This window comes from Cheilinus undulatus, linkage group 18, assembly GCF_018320785.1.
Source record: "Cheilinus undulatus linkage group 18, ASM1832078v1, whole genome shotgun sequence".
Classification (NCBI taxonomy): domain Eukaryota; kingdom Metazoa; phylum Chordata; class Actinopteri; order Labriformes; family Labridae; genus Cheilinus; species Cheilinus undulatus.
In genome coordinates, this window is record NC_054882.1 from 23,458,679 (window position 1) to 23,478,940 (window position 20,262).

At 38.1% G+C, this 20,262-nt stretch overlaps 1 protein-coding gene across 2 annotated transcripts in view; it reads right to left on the bottom strand.

Annotated features, from left to right (window-relative positions):
• stac (SH3 and cysteine rich domain) overlaps positions 1–12,911 on the bottom strand; it is a 54,580-nt gene extending 41,669 nt beyond the window's left edge. The window contains exons 1-3 of one of the 2 annotated variants that reach the window (XM_041813012.1): positions 12,443–12,911; positions 11,063–11,095; positions 8,685–9,018 (exon numbers count right to left, since the gene is read on the bottom strand). In XM_041813012.1, the coding sequence (XP_041668946.1) occupies positions 8,685–9,018; positions 11,063–11,095; positions 12,443–12,556 (481 nt within the window). In that variant the 5' untranslated portion in view covers positions 12,557–12,911. The remainder of the gene's footprint in view (positions 1–8,684; positions 9,019–11,062; positions 11,096–12,442) is intronic. The other variant, XM_041813013.1, reaches the window with a different exon arrangement.
• Positions 12,912–20,262: the final 7,351 nt, after the last annotated feature.

Consider the following 20,262-nt stretch of genomic DNA (forward strand, 5'->3'; position numbering starts at 1 on the left):
ATTTGGCCGTACAGCTTGCACGATGAACAGGCTGAGCTGAAGATTAACTTTTTTTAAAACTTCTCTAGAAATGTCACTGAACCTTTCACAAAATGACTCTTTTTATAGTAGCTTTTCCTCCTGACAACAGAGAAGTAGCCATTTTAAAATCTGTCTCATACTGTAATATTGGTGTGAGACATTTTTGGCAGATTATTTAAGAAGTATCATTAAACTGGATAACACTTTTCAAAGAAAGTGCAAGGTCATCGCTCACATCATGTTGTATGTATCAGGCCTGACAGAAAGAGAGAACTGACACCAAAGTTGTTACACAGTGAGAGCATGTCTGAAAAGTGTATCAATAGTATGTGCGAAGACATTAAAGCCTCTGAAAGCTCCCCACTAGTACTATTTATTGTGTAACCTTCAATTTTGATCTACAAACTTACATCTCTAAGGGGTCAACTTAAACTGTCTTGTATATCTCATGGATTACACAGCACAGATTAGCAGACTTCATTGAATGATCCAATTACTGTTCTACTTGGCTTGAATATCAACTTTTCTTATCAACTAATCCAGTCATCAGGAGGCCTTCATTTGCAATAAAGTGTTCATGAAAGTCAAACTAACTGATAAAATTTTTTTCAGTATTGTATTGATTAGTATAGTGCCCCTGAAGTCCAAAAATCTTGTTCACACAAGTTATCATTGGACCTTTGCACACAAAAGGAGCTCTGTAGATTAGAGACATTGACAGATATGGGTTGCAAACATGTAATCCTGATGAGGCAAGGATACCTGATAGTCAGGAAGGAAGTGGGGACAGCCACTAGGATGAATGGGAATGGAGAAAAGTAAGTAATTTATAGCTCTAAATGGACCTGCATGCTACAATTGTCATCAGAAAATTTTGACCTACAGTACATCCAGTATGATCCGTACACTTTACAAAAAAATGTTTTGTTTTGTTTCCACATTTTAACATTTTTTAGTCTTGTACTGAACTAAAAAGTCTAGCTGAGCCCCGTTAACATATAAAATATTCCTCTTTTTGTCACAACTATGCTTTTAATTGAAAATGTGATAAACTATCATCTAAATAAACCTTGTGGGGTAAACGACCGAGTAATGGTGTGCCATCCATGAACAAGCCTGTTCCACGAAACAGCTCTTTAATGTGAGCTACTGTTTGAGTGCCAGTTTCCTTTCCTCCATCCTCTGTTGTCATTAAATCCACATTTAAAAAGCCAAACTGTAAAAAAATGAAGAGCCAGTTTGGAGCCAAACATCCAGCTCTACTGAGCTGAGTATAATGATCTGGATCTCTTAAAGGGGTCAAGACAGATCTGCCCTCCTCTCATGATCTTCCTCTCAGATCATGAGAGCTACATCCATTAAGCCACATCCATTTCCTGAGAGGCGTGGAGTCAGAGAGCTCATTAACATTTAAAGCCACAGACACAGAAACAGCTCGTTCTGAGCAGGGCTGAAACAGAGGGGTTTTTAAACATTCAAATATCCAACACTGGAGTATTTTTTAGCAACAGACTTCACAGGCATGTTTAGGGGACCTCTGAGACCAATATAAAATATGAGCAATATGAGAAAAAACGGGTAAGATCAGATCAGATCAGATTTTGCCTGAATATTTCACTACTTAAGGGACGCAAACATAGCTTAATGTTTTTATTTTCACACTTTGAATGCTTGGCAAAGTCTGAAACAAACCTAAACATGGCCTTTTTGTAACGTTTAGAAATCCCTTCTGGAGTTCTCTGATGCTGCGTGATGTCATCAGCAAAGAACCTATATTTGGCAATAGGATACCAAATTAAAATGCACTTTGTGAGGGCTCCATACCAAATTAAAGCATGGCGCATTTCTTTGTCATGACTGGAAGTGCACACAACGGAAACATGATGTCTAATTGATTCAACTGTTTCTCTTGCTAATCATTTTCAGCAGTGGTCAGAGGGCCGTATCTGACTCAAACTGAGCCACAGAGTGAGTAAAGTTACAGTCATGTTGTCTGTGTACTTCTCTATTGTTCTGACCATGCCATTTTACAACGTAAAGATGTCTTTATGGAGAAATGTGGGTGCAGGCCAGAAGGGGGCTGGGGGGGGGGCATGCTTCAGCATGTTATGGGGAAACTGACCCAAGTATGAGTGTGCCATTAGAGACTCTACACCTGATTCCAGCTTTGATGTTGAAAATAAAAACAAAATCTGAAAGACATCTTTCTGTCTAGCTTTACCACTATTTTAAAGACACTGTTTCTTAAAACTGGTTATATCCCCTGTTTTATTCATTGATTATTATTAAGTGTTAAAACTTTAACTCTGATTTGGTCATTTTCATCTTTTCACTTCATTTACCTTAGATAATCTGCTTGATTTCCTTATCTTGCTCTTTAAAGCACTTTGGGATACTTGTTTCTAAGAAAACGGCTGTCTAAATAAAGCCAAGCTGGGTTAATTATGTCTTTTACAAAAGGATACAGATGTAGGAAAACTGTTTATGCAGAGAGTATTCCAGGTGGCTCTTCTTGTAAAATTTGTTGCATATGTTCAAACCAACAAGCTGTGAATATGTTATTTTTCCAGGCCTACGCTGTAAATTACATTTCACCCTCTGTCAGCCACAAATAATCCTCCCATTCACTCATGCAGACGTTTATTTAATAACCTATTTGTGCAACGACTTGCAATCAATATCTCAGCAGCAGTCTGTTTTCCATCGGGACATTTTTATGTACCAGTGAAACTCATTCACTGTGAGACTCACAACAAGGACATTTGCTTTATATAGATAAAAGCTGTACACTGCACAAGACATTTAGCCCATATTTAAGAGGAACAAGACAACAGTAGCAGCGGTAACCTTATAATAAATGTTTATTCTTAGTGCAGTTGCAATATTGCTTTTTTTATGAAGACATGTATCTTTTGAAAGGACTTATTTGCCTTTTCTGTAATTATTTTCTTCTCAAACTAAAACAATGAACATTTTTTATCACAAATCCAAATTTTCAACATATACACCTTATGGAAAAATGCCTGACCATTACATCAACAGGGACTGTCATTACATTTGTATGAAATACATGTACTGTAATATAGAGTTTGTCCTCTATGAAGCTTCCACTCCTCTTGGAGGGCTTTCCACATGATTTTGGAGTGTTTCTGAAGGAATCTGTGCCCATTCATTCTGCAGAGCATTTATCAGATCAAGCACTGATGCTGGACAAGAAGGCCTGGCTCACAATCTCTGTTCTACTTCATACCCAAAGGTGCTCAGTGAGGTTGAGACTCTATGTGGGCCAGTCAACTTCTGTCACATCAACTTCATCAAACTATGTCTCTGTAGTCCTTGCTTTGTGCACAGGGGAATAGTCTTGGTATGCTGAAGCATTAAGACTGCACATCACTCGAGATAAGGGTCCTAGCCCGAACCCTAAAAAACAGCCCCATACCATTATCACTCCTCCACCAAACTTCACAGTTGGCAGAATGCAGTCAGACAGGTAACGTTTTCCCGGCATCTGCCAAACCCAAACTTGCACATCTGATAGCAAGAGAAGCTTGATTCATCACTGCTCCACGGTCCAGTGTCGCTATGCTTTACACCAATACATGTGACACTTAATAATAATAATAATAATAATATCTTGAATTTATATAGCGCCTTTCAAGAAACCCAAGGTTGGCATCAGACTTGGTGATGTGAGGCTTGCATGCAGCTGCTCAACCATAGAAACCCATTTCATGAAGCTCTTGCTGCACAGTTTTTGTGCTTACATTAAAGCCAGTTGAGTTCAAAAGTCTTTAGCGATGGAATAAGCAGAGCGTTGGCATCTGCTATGCACCATGCACCTTAGCAGTCACTGACCCCTTCTGTGATTTTACGTGGTCTTCCACCTGGTGGCTGAGTTGCTGTTGTTCCTAAACGCTTCAACTTTCTAATAACTTACATTTGACTGTGGAATAATCAGCAGGTAGGAAATTTCACAAACATCTTATTGCAAAGATGGTATCCACAGTAGCACTGTTGAGGTCACTGAGCTCTTCAGAACAACCAGTTATGTATCACAAATATTTACATATAGACCGTATGGCTAGGTGCTTGATTTTATCCACCTGTGGTAACAGGTCTGATTGAAAAACCTGACTTCAATAATTATCAGGTGTGACCAAATACTTTTGTCCATATAGTGTATTACAAAGTTAAACAATTTATGGGTGGTCTACATTTAAAGCTCTGGATTTGATCTTGTTACAAAACAGACCAACTTAAAATGGTGACACTTTCTGACCTACAAAAGCAAACAAGACCATCAACAGCACCATTGATCATTGCTTCACTGTTATCATTAAAGCCTGTAACCTCTGCCAGAGGTAGATATCAGATGAGGTTATGAAAATAACGATTACATTTTCCTTTTTAAAAACGCTTGATGATTTATAAAGTTGACGCTTATAATAAATCTGCTTAAGATTTTTGTACAATAAAATAAATAAAATAGTGACAAACTTCCTGGACAAACCAGCTCAAACTAAAACTTCCTCAGAGGAGCTTTAAACATAAAGAATCACTTTGTGTGGGGCTTTCTAAATTGATCCTGCACTTCAAAAAAACTTTTTTTTCTAATCTTGCAGCTGCACTGCATCTCTGAAATACTGCCATTCACTCTCCTTATATCAAATATACTTTGTCACCTGTGTAGTACATGAGGTTTTTTTCTTATATTCAGGAGATTACAACATGGTTGAATGCCTACAGGGAAAAAAAATGTTTATTGCTTCATTTAAAGAAAACTGAACTCGTTTGCTCTACCATCATCTTGTAAACCTAATAAATGAGTCATGAAGCGTTATTATATAATTCACCCCTTTCAGTTATGGATGACACATTTCATTTTTAGAAGCTCTTGTATCATAAAGGATCTTCCTTTAAGGAAGGAGGTGGGTGTTGATAAATTGTCCTGCTGTCTTCTCCAATGTTTGCATGTTGATTTGAATCAATCTATAAATGTTAAAGCTCCTGTGAGGAGTTATCAGCCAGCATTGAAAAAAAGAAAAAAACTGATGTGTCTTCATGACCTTCAAGAGCAAATAAAACCATCAACAAAAATATTGATTATTTGTGTGGAGTTAATTTCAGTGCCTGAAACCACTGCTGCTGCGGGGTAGGAATCTGTAATTAACAGCTCCCTTCAAATGCAGCTTTGTTTTTAATATTCCATGGGAAATGTTTCCAACGAGGGATGCATTTGACCGCTGAAAGAAAACAGGATGAGGTTAAAACTTGTCCAGGGGGGCGCCAAAACTGGCCCAAGCTAAAAGCCCCTCAGAGGAGCTTTAAACACAAAGAAAAGACAAAATAAATGTTGGAAGTCAAAATTTTGTTGTGCTGAAATGTAAAACTGTTCTGCAGCACTTTATAAAAAGGTACACATGTATGTTTACCATTAACTAGCTGCTGAAATATTATGGAAATTAGCAGCATTGTCGCATTCTTTAAATCAAAATGTATGCCTTATTCTGTTTGACTTTACAACTGCTCATATATTAGTCTCATATAACACTTATAAATAAAACTGATTTATTATAACTAGAGATGCTCCAATAAAAATTTTTCCAACACCAAGGTCTTGGTGTCTTTGTCCAATACCGAGTACTGATCCAATACTGGTGTGAACTTTCTGGACTGCAGACTAGGAAATTATTTTAGACCTATATTTGACTCAGAACATGGCTCAACAAATAGAAACATAATGTACAGCATCTCTGTGACCCTAAAGTTGTTTTTCTGCTGATTATTGAGTTTTACTGCTAAATATTAAAATAACAATAACACAGGGGGCTGCATCTCAGGCTCTCTCTCTCCATTATGCTCCATTCAGGCAGCATGACATGATTACAGAACAGCTTGCAATTGGCTGGCAGACCCTCACAAAGGGAAAATAAGATGGCAGTTGGCATTCAAGCTAGCAGTAGTAAATGATTGTAATTGGATTAAAATGGATTAAAAAACAGTCAAGATCAGCTTTACTGGTGTGGATTTAATCATTAATGTCCCAAAAAGTCACACGAGTTCCAGGCGCACTGAAAATGCTGCTGCACGGGATTCAAAGGCATCAATAGTATCAATGGAAAGGCACAATGGCTAGCATCAAGAGGAAAAACAAGTAAGAGGCAACAATTTATAGTTCAAAAGTTATTAAACTTGATAAACCGTTTCACTTCTTGTCATACACGACAGCGTCGGTCTGGGAGGCATTTTAACAATCACATTCAGAGAAAAAAACCGTCACGCAGCCACCTTTCTCTGCTGCGGCAGTGGGTCCTTTGATTCTTCTTCGCTGCTCCAAAAACAATAGTTTGTGCATGCAGTGTTTTCTGGCAGTGAAGAAGAATTGATTTCCAGTTTATAGCGCTAACATTTAGCATGAAGCAAAATATAAAGTTAAACCTAATGGTATTGGGTTGGTGCATGAACTCGGAACAACTCTAATGATAAATCTATAAAAGCAGAAACATGGATCACTACTACATCACCCTCTCTCCTTTAGAGATGCACACTAACATGAGCACCCTCCTTCACCCTCTATCAGCTGCTGACCACACTGTTCTCTCATTAAAGCAGGACAATGAAGAAAAGGGCAGCGTCTTTTTCCATGAGTGGACCAGAGGGCTTCACACGGCTGTCAGGCAGGTCTGACTTCACACCACCACCAGGGGTCCATTTAAGGAAGCTTTGGCAACTAGACACTGGACTGAAGAAACAGACCAGTCTACTGTATGTGAGTAATGACAGATTTAACTTAACATTTTAATGAGTACTCACACATCCAAAACCACTGGGAATATTTGATGTTGTCTCCAATGTAGTACCACAAAAGACACATTTTTTCTGTTTGTTTGTCTTATGCAGCCGAAAGGAGCTGGTCAGTGAAACAATAGCTGGGCTTATCACTCTAAGAGGCTAGTCATACTGTGTATCCTCATCTAATCTACTAAGAAAATTGATTAAAACCACTTTAAGGTGACAGTGGAGTCAATCCTTCAACTATAAACCTTTTTCATCAAGGAGGTTTATTTGGCCAGTATGTTTATCCTGAGCTCTAACTTAGGTGCAAACAGACAAAAAGCTACCAGTAAGTACTTTACACTACATAAAGTAAAAGATTGACAACAAGCAGATACAGAATTGGTATGTGCATGTCTACATGCATTTATCAAACCATGTACTTTCTACTTGCCTGGCATTTTGAATCTGCTACTAAGTGTGAAATAAGGAGCTTGTTGAGCAGATGGTACAGGCAGGCCATGCCATTATCATAGGTTGTCAGGGGCCTCGGTTATAAGCATTTTCTGAAGAGGTGAGGAGGAGCCAAGGTAAAGGGAACATCTGGTAAAAGGAGAAAAGGGAAAGGGGCTTGGATGGCTGCTGCTGACCATCTGACACCCCAGCAAATGGGTAGAGGAACCCAGAAAAGTGTGAGGAAAAGGAGGATGGAGATGCTCGGGTATGAGAGCAAGTCAAGCTAGATGCTCAGTGTCAAATACAATAAGATAAAGTACAATACAATATGTAAAAAATGATGTGATAAATATATCAAAACTATATAATTCAATGCTATAAAATACTGTAAAATACGATATAATATATTTTACTATTATATCTATTTTTACAATATGTAAAAAATGATGTGATAAATATATCAAAACTATATAATTCAATGCTATAAAATACTGTAAAATATGATATAATATATTTTACTATTATATCTATTTTTACAATGTGTAAAAAATGATGTGATAAATATATCAAAACCATACAATACTATATAATTCAATGTGATAAAATACTGTAAAATATGATATACTGTATTTTACTATATTATCCTACATTACGATATGATGTATTTTACTATATTATATGATATAAGATGATACAATACAATTTTCTACAATATTTTAAGCTAGGATATGGTATTATATGAAATTACATTAAAAATATTTTAAGATACGGTCTGATATTATATGATATAATGTGATGTTATTTGATAGGATACAATATTATATATTTTACAATACAGTATTATATCATATGATAAAAAATATTAATAAATAATATACAAAACAATACAACTGTAAACAATACGATCAGTACGACCTAACACAATACGATACGATGCAACATAAAACGATAAGATACAATACGATATAATGCAACATGATATGACATTATACTATATAATGAATATATATATTTGTATTATTTGATATGATAGGAAATGATATCATACATCAAATTTTTATATAATACGATAAGAAACATAACAAAACGTTATTTCAGAGCTGGGCAATTAATCGGAAAATAATCAAAAGTTAATAATAAGCAATTAATGTGTGGTTTTTTTTATGCAGATTTCTGCAATTTCACTGGACCATAATATAAAATTCCGCATATAGAAACTAAGAGAGGCCCCCTACTGACTCTGTGCCATGTGTGAATATCACTGCATGTTTATTATAGCCAAACTTTTTATGACAGAAAGTTTTAAGGTATAGCCTCATGTGTTACTCTTGCATTGATATGCCAGTTTACTCATCTTGCTTTATCGTGATTTTGCTGTAGCACTTTTTCTTTTGTGGTCACACTTATGAAGGTGTAGTGCACTGTATCCATACCTACGATCATGTGATTGCAGACGTCACAGAACGTTGGCTTCTTAAAGATGTGCTCCATGAAGCAGTGGCCTGCAGAGTCAACCTGGAATGGGTTGCGCGCCTGGGAGCGCGACGTGGGAGGAGGAGCGCTGGGAATGGCCGGGGGGACGGGAGGGATGGGGAGGCTGGTGGTATGTGGCGGGGCCATCCCGATGTTGCAGAGATGGCCCGTGCTGCTGCTCACGTCTGAGAGCAACTCCATCTTGTTGTCATTGCTTGATCGGAAGAAGTTGTCCGCGCTTTTGCTGCGGATGCTCTTCGTCTTGAAGGAGAGTGAGCGTTTAAGTCTCTGCAGCTGGAGAAGGAGGGAGAGAAATGAGGAAAAAATGGAGTGAGGGAGAGAAAAAAAATGCATTGGAGAATGTTTAAAGAATGGAAGAGCAGAGATAAAAAAAAAATGGTGTGTATTAAATCAATGCCTGTAATGAGCTGATGAAATTACAAGCTCAGTGTCTAAAACCATTAGGCAGATGTCTCAGAGTCCCATGGCCAACAAAAGACCACTGCTTGGGGCAAAATACCTCTGCTCAGTGGAAAACTTCAGATGTTCCCTACCTGGAAAGTAATGTGATTTCCTAGGAAAGGCAATGTATCACATCAACACTATTTCTCACACGCTGTGCTGCCATTTCTGGCCCTGGCTCCTATCAATCTCATTAGGCTTATCTTGTACAGTAACACTATTCATAACACTCCACAATGACAACTCCTCATTTAACCTCTCAGTGTGTACTTCCTCCTCTGTGAAAGCCACTTAATCCTGGGCTTAAACACAATAAAGAATCTTTGAGCAGCTATAGTATGACTTTATGGCTTCTGGCTTTTATGGTTTCTGTGTGACTGCAGGTCTGTGATTGAAGAGAAAGATTTCAAGTAACTGAAGGATAGAGAATCCTCATCATCTTTTCATTCTAATAATAAAATAGAACATTTATAACTTTCAACAAGTAAATAACAAGGGGAGTTACAATATTAACAATTAATAATGATTGTTAAAAAGACGGTGTATACAGTGCATCACTCCTATTGCCAATATAAGGTTATTTGTTCAATTCAGACACTGCACTGCAAGATGGATTTGTTCCTCTCCTATGTACCTCTTATAAAAACATGCAGGGTTTTTTAAGTTGTTGCACTTTTTGATATTGTTGATCCTTTATGTAATATAGACTGTATCATATTTAATATATGGTATCAAAAAAGTTTTAGTACTAAACATTTCGACAACCTTACGGGGAGTTTCACTGCTGGCTGCTCAAAGTTGATCTGTTCCCTTTTCTTTTTTCAGCTATGCACAGATTTTTTTCGTTGATTCTTGGTCCAAATTTCCCCAGGCTTAAATCACAATAAAATACAAAAAATACAAAAAATACACATGCAGCATTAGCTGCGGATATTTTTGGCTAATATGCCATAGCAAATTGTGTGTAGTTTATCATTGCAGCTTTGGTGTGGTTGAAGATCAATCAGTTCTACAGGTCGCAGTGGGAGCCTTTCCTCACCATTATTTACCACCCAGACACACACGCATATTAATTTTAATAAATGACATATTCTCGCACATCCTTATGCGTTTATTCTCATCCAAAAGAAACCGTGGTAAATCATAAAAATGTGAATAAAGTTGGAGTAATCTTCAGCATAATTTCGCTGTGTTTCAACCTAATTACCAAAGCAATAACTGTAAGGAATTGATATTTCTCAAGTATTTTAAATGAAAATAATCTATGTGAATAAAGACTTCCCCTAAATAATCAGAGTGAGAAAATGTGAGCATGCACCATGCTGAATTAAAGAAAACCAAACCTATAAGAGCGTTGTTTCATCATCATAAAGGGAGGGTTAATGAGAGGTTATGGAAACCCTAAGGAAACAAATCCATAAAATGACTCCATTTTCTGGTGTTAACAAATGATTTCAGTTTGTTTAAACAAGATATCAAGTCATTTATGTCATATATCAAGATAACTCTTTTCCCACAGTAAGTAAATTTCTTTAGTCATTGAGAAAACAACTGAAATCAATTTGCTGTTGCAGGAAAATAGAGTAATAATAAAATGTATGAATGCATGTTCCTTTGGGATTCCATACAGGATGACCCAGGTGATGTAAAACAACCAGAAGAAGACAGGTTATGCATGGTATTATTTAAACAAATGTGCAAATAAAAAAGTGCCCTCTACAAATATGAGTGATGATGGAATGAACCTTGCGCATCATCAGCTTTACCAGATTCTGAAAGCAGTAAAAGAAACAGCTTTTGATTCGTACATGCAGATATGTTTACATGTCATGATGGACTAAATTGAGCTACAGTTTGCACCAGAGTGGAGGCTCACCTTGCGCTTTTGATGCTCAGGCCTCACAGTATTCTTAAAGGAGGAATAAAAACACAAACATAGCTTTTCTTAATTGTAGGAGGAACTTATTCGACTTTTTAAACACTTTATTCAATCACTTTTTTGTCTCTACGAAGTGCTTCCCCGACCTATCACCAGAGAAACTGGATGTGAGTGTGGTCGTTTGGCAGAGGCTTTAACATAAAGTGAGAAGTCAGCCAAGAGTCACTTAAAAAAGTGCCAAAGTAAGAGCTCACATGCTCAAGTCCTGAAAAACACAATACAAGAGTGGAGATCATCAGTCATCCCTGCTAGTATGAAGTGTTCAAATGCAAAATACTTCACAAAGTCTCATTAAATTAGACTAAAAAGTGAGAAAGATTGAGTCTCATCTGATCTGCACGGGAGTTTTTTGAGGACATGAGAGGAGAGCTGCTGCAGCGATTCACCACCATGATGACTCGACCAATATTTTACTGCTAATTGTAGTAGTCTGGGCGACATGTGGCCCACATAGATGGCAAAACGCCCGAGGCAGCTGTGGATCTTTATCAGAAAGCCTACTTTCCGACATCAGACACAAGCTGAAAGTACAAACCCACATGCTGTTTTTACTAACAAAGTAACATTAAAACCACATAACTTCCTTAAATGTGCAGCTGTTTAAAGCTTATCAAGAGTTTCTAAAAGAGCTCTCATCGGTGTTAATTTAGTAACTATTTCAATCCATAATCCCTTAGAGTTTAGCTAGAACAAGGTGAAGTGTCTGACCTAAAAATAAGGTTTTTTTTCTAGTCTTAAAAACACCAAAACAGAGTGAATGTGGCAACCAGTACTGACTTGAACATACCTTTTTATCTTAAGCTGTAATAGGTTATAAATCCTATTTAGCTGTGCTCTTTTATATTTAATGCATGTATGAAGGGCTCACTCTTTCTTCTGAACATATTATATTGGTGTTTTCAGCCTTGTCTATCCTGCTGATCAAATTTATCAGAATATCTATCTGTGTAACAGGTATCTATCAGGTCCTTGAATGTAATAAACTGTTAAAACTGTGTTAAACAGCTTTTCAGTGAGAGGTGAACGGATGACCTGCTGTTCTGTAAGGGAGCTTGGTCCTTTTTGTCGCTTTTATTTACAGAGCAAGATGTTTTTACAATAGTAACACGAACACCTGTTGGATACTGGCTGCTGCCAAGGTCAAAACTTAATTTCATGCGTTTTAAAACAAAAAAAGAGGAAAGGTTGCCGCTGAAGCAGCATGTTGATAAGTTTGATCACTAGTTATCAGAGTTGCTCTGATTTACAGTCCAGTAAGGTGGCAATTCAGAGTAAAAGTATAGTGGCCTATGTTGAGTATTAACAGGGCAATCTTACCTTGGTTTCCTGCTGGTTGGCGTTCGTCGTCGGGGATTTTGGAGTCTCGTTCTGATTCTCTTCGCCCTCTTTGCCCCCACTTTCGTCCTGAACCGTGTTGGTCGGTGGGATCATCCTCTCGTTTTTGGGATCTCTTACAAATTCCGCTCGTTTGAGTTTGTTTCCCTCCTGAGCTGTTTACATCCTTGCCGTCTCTCTACCACAGCGACCCGAGGACGAGGGAACAAGTCATTCAGACCCAGTGCTGCTGCCGCTGTGATCGGGAGAACTGAATCCTCTTTCGCGGACAGGAAAAGATGATAAGATGCCTTCAGGAGGAAGGAGCAGGAGTGCTTCGAAGTCGAAAGTTGAGAGCCAGAGGAGTTCAGCTTTAAAGTATCCTGTCTTTCTACAGGAGGCTCTCACGTCTTTGGTCTAGCCGTGCGTAATACTGCCAAGACATCTCCAAATCCACGCTGCGCGCCCAACACTGCCAATACACGGAGTGAGGGGCGGAGAGCTGAGGGAGACCGAGGGAGGAAGGAAGGATGGAGAAGGAGGGATATGACACACAGCCAGAAGACACTGCCCTGCCAAAAATCAGATGGGAGACACAGTAAGAGTACAACCACAGTTAAACGATGTTATCAGGGTGTTTATTATTTCCAACTGTAATCCGTTTGTTTAATTGGATTTGTCGTAAGTCTTTCCATCAGTGATTGAAGTGGCTCTTAAGCTTAAACAGGAAATGTTAGCTCATTATTGTCATTATAACACATAAAAATACAATAGTAGAGAAAGAAAAAAGTATTATTCAAAATTATTAAATGTCTGGCAGTTACATTTATGAAATAACCACATTCCTATGAAAGAATAGGCAACATTTCACAATTAAAACAGAAAAAAGATCAGGGGAACAAACAGTGGCTGCTGTGGTTTAGTTTTAGTTAGCTAAGTAATTAACGCTACTACATAAGCACATGTAACAATATGAGCTTTAGCAAACATAGCTAAAGCTAATGTAGCTACATTTGCTATATGAGTTATGTAGCTACATGAGTTTTGCTTAATGTAGCATAAGCTACGGTAGTTTAGTTAGTGACATTGGTAGCATAGCTACGTAGGTAACGTAGATATGTAGGTAATGTAGCTAAATTAACTACAGAGCTTTTAAAATAAATAAAATATGGGTTTATGAGATGTGCAAAACTAAAAGGTGTACAGTCTTCATTTATGTTAACTGACATAGTTTCATTATTTAGCCTTAGCTATAGCTGCATTGGAGAGTTTATATGGAGGACAAAATTATTTCCTGTAAGCAGACTGTTTAGTTGGCTATACTAAATGTTTTGCAGATCCAGTTTTTGAATTATAACCTTAACCTTTTTCTTCTGGTTTTAAATGCCAGGTAGAGATTGTGGGTGGGAGTTGGGGGCCATGCATGAAAGATCCTATAGACCAAACAGACATTTTTGTATTTGATAAGGTTCACCCAACTAAACTGACTTTACTTCTTTAGAATGCAGCCTTGATGAAAACAAACTGATTTATTTTCTAGAGTCTTAATGGTGCAGTGTGTAACACTCTAAACATTGAGTGGGCATGGGAAAAGCATGGGTACACTGACAGAAATAGGGGTATGTAAGGGGAAAAGGCACTTCAGTGTTCCCAAATAGCAAAAGGTCCATAAATGTACCCTTTCTTCTAAATGTTAGGGTACAATATCAGGAGACAGTGTGTGTTAGACCAACTATATGCCTAAAGTTAGGTAACTTATTAGGTCTGTATTATATAATTTATATTATGAACTAATATAGACCTAACGATTACAATTTCAATTATAATTATTATTTCTTTTAAGGATATGTATGCATCTGCTCTCTGTTACACACACACTCACAGTGGCAAGATAGTGAATGGCTGCTTACAGATAATCTCATACTCAGTCAGTGGTACAGATTTATGAATGATTCACAGTAAAATAAATATTGAATCTGTTTTCCCAAATTCAGAAATCTGTAAATTTACCTTTTGCCCTCATGTCATCACTTTGACGTCACTTACTCTACTGAATGACAGAAATAGCTGTGTTACAATGGTGTTTACATTGGGATGCTATGGTTGTTGGTTAAGAATTACACTGGAGATGTGGTTTGGAGCAATTAAAGTAACAGAAAGGAACAAAATAGAATTAGTATACATAACCCAAGCACTAAAATTCTTTTTCTCTGAGGACAACCTGGGCTTTAAGTGAGCATGCTGCAGTAATGTCAGTGGGACTATAAAGACAAAAAGAAAAAATTTATGGAAATTAAAACTCAAAGATTTTTATGAGTTACACACAGTAAACAAAAATGACTATGATTTTTCTGGCATAAACTTGTCCCATTTCTTGGGGACCAAAAAGTGAAAAAAAAAAGAAAAAAAACTTTCCTGTGATTAAAAAAGGCTTCAAAATATTCACATATTTACTAAAAAAAAGTCTTTGCACTTTCTATATTGGCTGTTTATAAACCAGTATTCCAAACAGTTTCTGTCTGCAGAGTACAGACACATCTCACGCTCTCTGTCTCTTTTTCTCGAGTCATTCGGGGTCTCCTACAGTTTCTTAGTCTGTGAACATGCGCTGTGAGGCAAAACATGACATGACGTCAGAACACAGCCCACGTGACATCTGTTTTAGCAACTCGGAGATAGTGGCTAATGCTAATCTAGCGGCAGACACGATTGGAAAATGGATTAAGTAACAAATAAAACGACGTTCAGTACCAGTTCAGTTAATGGTGTGGATTTAATCTTTAAATGCCCCGTGAAGTCACCCAAGTTCCACTAGAAAAGCTACCGTACGTCAGTGCTGCAAAGGTATGAATATCGTTTACGGCAAACAGAAAGCTTCAAGGGGAAAAAGAAAGTAAGATTTACAAGCTATAGTTCAAAAGTTATACAACTTTTTATAACCTTGTTGTCATATACGACAACGTCGTTCTCAGAGGGTTTCAATTTCAAATTTCTAAAACTTTATTACAGAGTCTAGGTCCAGAGAATATATAAAAAACATACAAAACAACACATATAAAGGACAGAACAATACATACATGTATCCATAAAGTCACAGTTGAGCTTTTGAGTCCTAATGTGGGAACAACATTGGGGCTATAAAGATGATAGTTTACACTGTATTCTTATTGCTCAGAGTGTTGAACAACACGTTGGTATATTGGATTTTCAAGTTTCTGCATCGTTTTTCCAACAGCACTTTAACGCAGCATTCTTTACCAGCATCTCGTGACGCGGGAACTTTCTTTTGTTTTCTCCCTGTGCTCTCTGTGGAGGCAGCGACATGAATGACACAGCAGGTGCAAACCTCTTTAGTGTTTCAACTGAGGAACTACTTCAAATTCACTGAGACAGGCAGGAGGGTGGTGACTGAAACTGAAGCGCTGAGATTCCAAGGTAAGTTGAAATTCAAACTAGCTTCGGGTGTGTGAATATCAGGCCACCATTTGAAGTCACTCATACCATCTCTTTATTTTCATTTTATTTTAAATATTAGGATCAATAAGCTACATACGAGGGTTGTAACCTTATTCTCATAAAGACTCCATCACAGGCTTCCCCGTTACTGTAACTATTACTCATGTAAAAATATGTAAGTTATTACTTGGGTTTTGAACACTTTAACGATAAATACATCACATTTTTAGGTGCAACTAACCCACCACATGCTTGTGCCCTTTTCAGTATCTTCACCTAAGCCACTGAGACAGTTGCCCATTGCAGTGTACATTTTAGCTGGAAGGTTAATCTGTTGATATAGTATTTCCTCTAGTGAAAGAATTTTCCCAAGAATCAGTTATGAGGGCAGCTGTATTATTGATATTTTTACAAATCAATAAGCTATTACTCAGGAAATAAACAACATTATGGCACTAGCTTTTAATATGAAGCATCTCACCATTCTCAAATGGGGAGCGGGTGATGCTCTCTGTAGTGATACATCACTCCGCCTCCCTCCAGGCTCCCCTGCGATGTGATGTCCTTGAAGCTGGAGGCAGGCGCCGGACTGCAGCCTCCTCTCTCTGAAGGAATCCAAACACCATAACTGTCCCAGAGAGTCCATCCACAAATCGAGCTCTAAAGATCAGGAGGGAATACCCTCCCCTAAATGGATCTGAATTCTCTTGAGCAGAGACAAAAAGGGAAGCAAAATAGCTGCTATAATGTTAAGTACCACTATAGCTAGAACTAGAATGCACATCAACTGTGTATTTATTTGCTTTAACAATTTACAGCAACAAAAGCACAATTTCAACATCAAGTACTGGAGTGTTGACAGAGCCTTTAAGTTACAGAAGAGTTTGTTTACCCAGTGCTTAGTTTAGAAGATGTTAACCGTGTGCCATCAAGCCACAGTATTCAAGTCTTGATTGTCTCACAAAAAAAATAGAGAAGTAAAATCTATGCATTTGCATTTATTATGAATGCCATCAACCACATACAATAATAGTAGGTCCTTGTATTTTCTTATAAACTAGGCTGAATGAAAAGGCTTAAAAAAAAAACTAGATAAGGGTAAGAAAAGCAGCCAGACTACTGAAGATCAACCTCGACTTGTTTGATATTTATGATGATATCTATGTAAATAAAAGGAAATTTCAATTAATAGAAACTGAGTTGTTTCGCAACTCAAGGCTGACACTTGGACTGTATAAAGAATAGACAGTGCAACACCTTGGCCTAAAGTGAAGCCAAAATACAAACCAACTGGCTGCAATAATATCAAGGTTAAAAATCAAAAGACACATTGAATAGTTGTTCATTTGGGTCCTTGGGACATACACAGCACAGTCAGGGGCCAGATGGTACCTATTCCTACTCATTACATCCACCCCTTGCTGTGCCCAAAAGGTGTGGACTTTATTGTTGAATGATTATTTTCATTATGTGTAATGTTTGTGCCAGGAATAATTGTCTTTCTGAAGTTGTAATGAGCTGTGCTACGGTATAGGGAATCGTCACTACCTGAGGCTTGTATACTGGGTCTGGGGAAGGTGGCATTGCTGTGTAGGCCATGTAGTAGGTAGGGGTGTAACGATTCACCGATCTGGATCGATATATAGATTGTTTGAGCAATTATTCAGTCAAATCAATTGAAAGTATAAACATCGATATTAATTGCCGTTTTTACCTTACGCTTTTAATTTGAAAGTCCCCCCACGTGCTTGGTTATGACAGTTTCCGCCGATCCACGACTCACAACACTGCTAGGTGTGGATAGCAGGTAATGGCTAGCAGCCAAGAGAATATCAATATTGTGTTTTTTCCTTTATGTGAAAAGTAACAGATTGTGGTAAATGGGTTCACAAAATCGTCTGATATCAATCGCAGGCCGCTAAATCGAATCGAAATCAAATCATGGCAGACTTTGTGATATCGACAAATATCAAATCATTGTTCTGAGAATCAATATCGTATCATATCGTATCGTGATGAAAAGAAAAGTTGGATTGGATCAGTCTGATCCAAATCCAAACTTTTCAGGATTACCAAATCTGGATAATGCATGCTCTAAATTAGACTTCATATCACTCTGAAGGCTGCTAGGTGTGTAAAAAAAACTGGTGGAATAGCCAGGATGGGGTCACTCAAAGTTGATTTATTTTAAGAAACAAAAAGAAAGCACATAAAGTAGAAATACCCCATTTTCAATAACTTTGACAAGCCAGACCATATCTGTCCCACAAAAAAATAAAAAAGCAAATATACATTCCATGTGCTTCAAATTCAAAATTAAAATTTCAACCTATAAACACTGAAGGAAAAAAAAAAAACACACACATTCAGCCTTCTTCTTCTGTGGAATGCCCAAGCTTTGTTTTCAGGAGAAGGATTTCAAGTTTGGCTTTGGTTTGCTGCAGTTTGGTTAAAGTAATTTGTTCCTCTGTCAGGCGAATCTGTACCTCTGCTCTTCCAGTTTCTTGTTTAAGAAGTGCCCTATAGGCATCATCATCATCATCATCTTTGTTTGGCAAAGGACATTTTAAGCCTCTTCGACTTCCTGTTGTAGTGATTACCGTCTCTACTTGTGCAGTTCCACCTTCTCCCACAGTAACAGAACTGAGATCAAGAATCAGAGTTTCCTCTGAATCCGTAGGAAATGACTCACTTTCCTCTTCAACTGTGGGCTCACCATCCCCTGCAACACCCTGAATCCCATGTAGGGCTTGTGAATGCTCCCCACCAATAATATCAAGAACCAAGTCAGTGTCTTCACCTCTCTTGAAGGGCTTGTTGCCTGTTTGAGCGTTTTTTGCTTCTGCATGGTCCTTTGTTGCTTTGGCCTTTAGATTCTTCCATCTAAATTTCACCTGATCAATGGTCCTTTTCTGGCCAGATCCTATGACATTTACATTATCTGTGATTTCAGCCCAAACATCTTTTTTTCTTCTTGTTGGTCAATTCTCCTCCCTCTGTACAACTAAAACATCCTACTATGGAGGCATAATGATGCCTTACACCTTCCAGCAGTGCATGGGTTTCTGCAACTGTAAAATTAGATCCTTTTGAGTCCATGGTTCCACCTGTTTGGTGTGGTGCACAGAGGCTATATAGGCCCTGGGCAGGATTGATCAATAGAGAACAAGGTGCAGCTTATTAGCTCATCATTCAGCCATTTCATTCAGTCTTTCTCAGAGGACTTACACAGAGCCACTGACATGGCAGGTATAGTCCATCGCCACTACCATTTTGGCAGGAGAGAATACAATAGAAGGGTTTATGTTGAGTGTACAAAACCACTAGAGCAATACACCAATGAGGAGCGTTATGTTTGATTTCGGTTTGGGAAAGCTGATATTAAATACATTGCAGACCTTGTCAGGCCAGAGCTTCAACACAGAACCAGAGGGAGTCACGGTCTGTCTGTGGAAGAACAGGTCCTCATTGCTCTGCGCTTCTACCTAGTTGTTGGTGACAGTATAGGAGTGGACAAATCAAATGTGAGTAATGTGGTGAAAGCTGTGTCAGTCACTTTGTCCAGCCTGACCAATCAATTTGTTTGTTTTCCAAGGGGTGACTAGATTTCCAAGACCAAGCGCAAGTTCTTACTCTTGGGGAACATGCCCAATACTATTGGTTTTATCAATTGCACTCATATGTCTATACAAGCCCCCCCATGAGAGAGAGTGGGAGTATATCAGCAGGAAGGGAAGGCACAGCACAAACATATAACTTATGGGTGATACTGACCTCCTCATCACGAACTGTGTTGTGAAGTGGCCTGGGTCTGTCCATGACGCATGCATCCTGAGAGAAAGCGCTCTGTACAGAAGGCTCCAGACCAACCGACCAGATGGCAAAATATTAGGAGACAGTGCCTATCCACTCCTACCATGGCTGATGACCCCTTTTCTTGCACCAAACACACCTGAGCAGGCACGCTTCAACACTGCTCATTCCAAAACAAGGTCTGCTATTGAGCGTTAACATGGAGTTCTGAAGAGGCGCTTTGCATGCCTCAGTTACTTGCAAGTGGAACCCCAAGGAGTGTGCAACATCATACTTGCTTGTATTGTCCTGCACAATATTGCTACAAAGCGGAATGTCCCTCTCTTTGATGAGGTCAATGATGCACCTGAGCCAGCTGAAAATGAAGATGTACCACCGACTTTCTCTCAGAATGAGAGAGTGACTGGACATGCAGTAAGGAATGCCATTGTCAGAAATTATTTTTGAACAATGATTTTTGGATGTGTCTGTAAATAATACGTTTCCAATTAGGGTTAGAATTGAATACTTAGTCTATAATTTAAACTGTATGGTCTGAAAATCAGTTGAAAAAT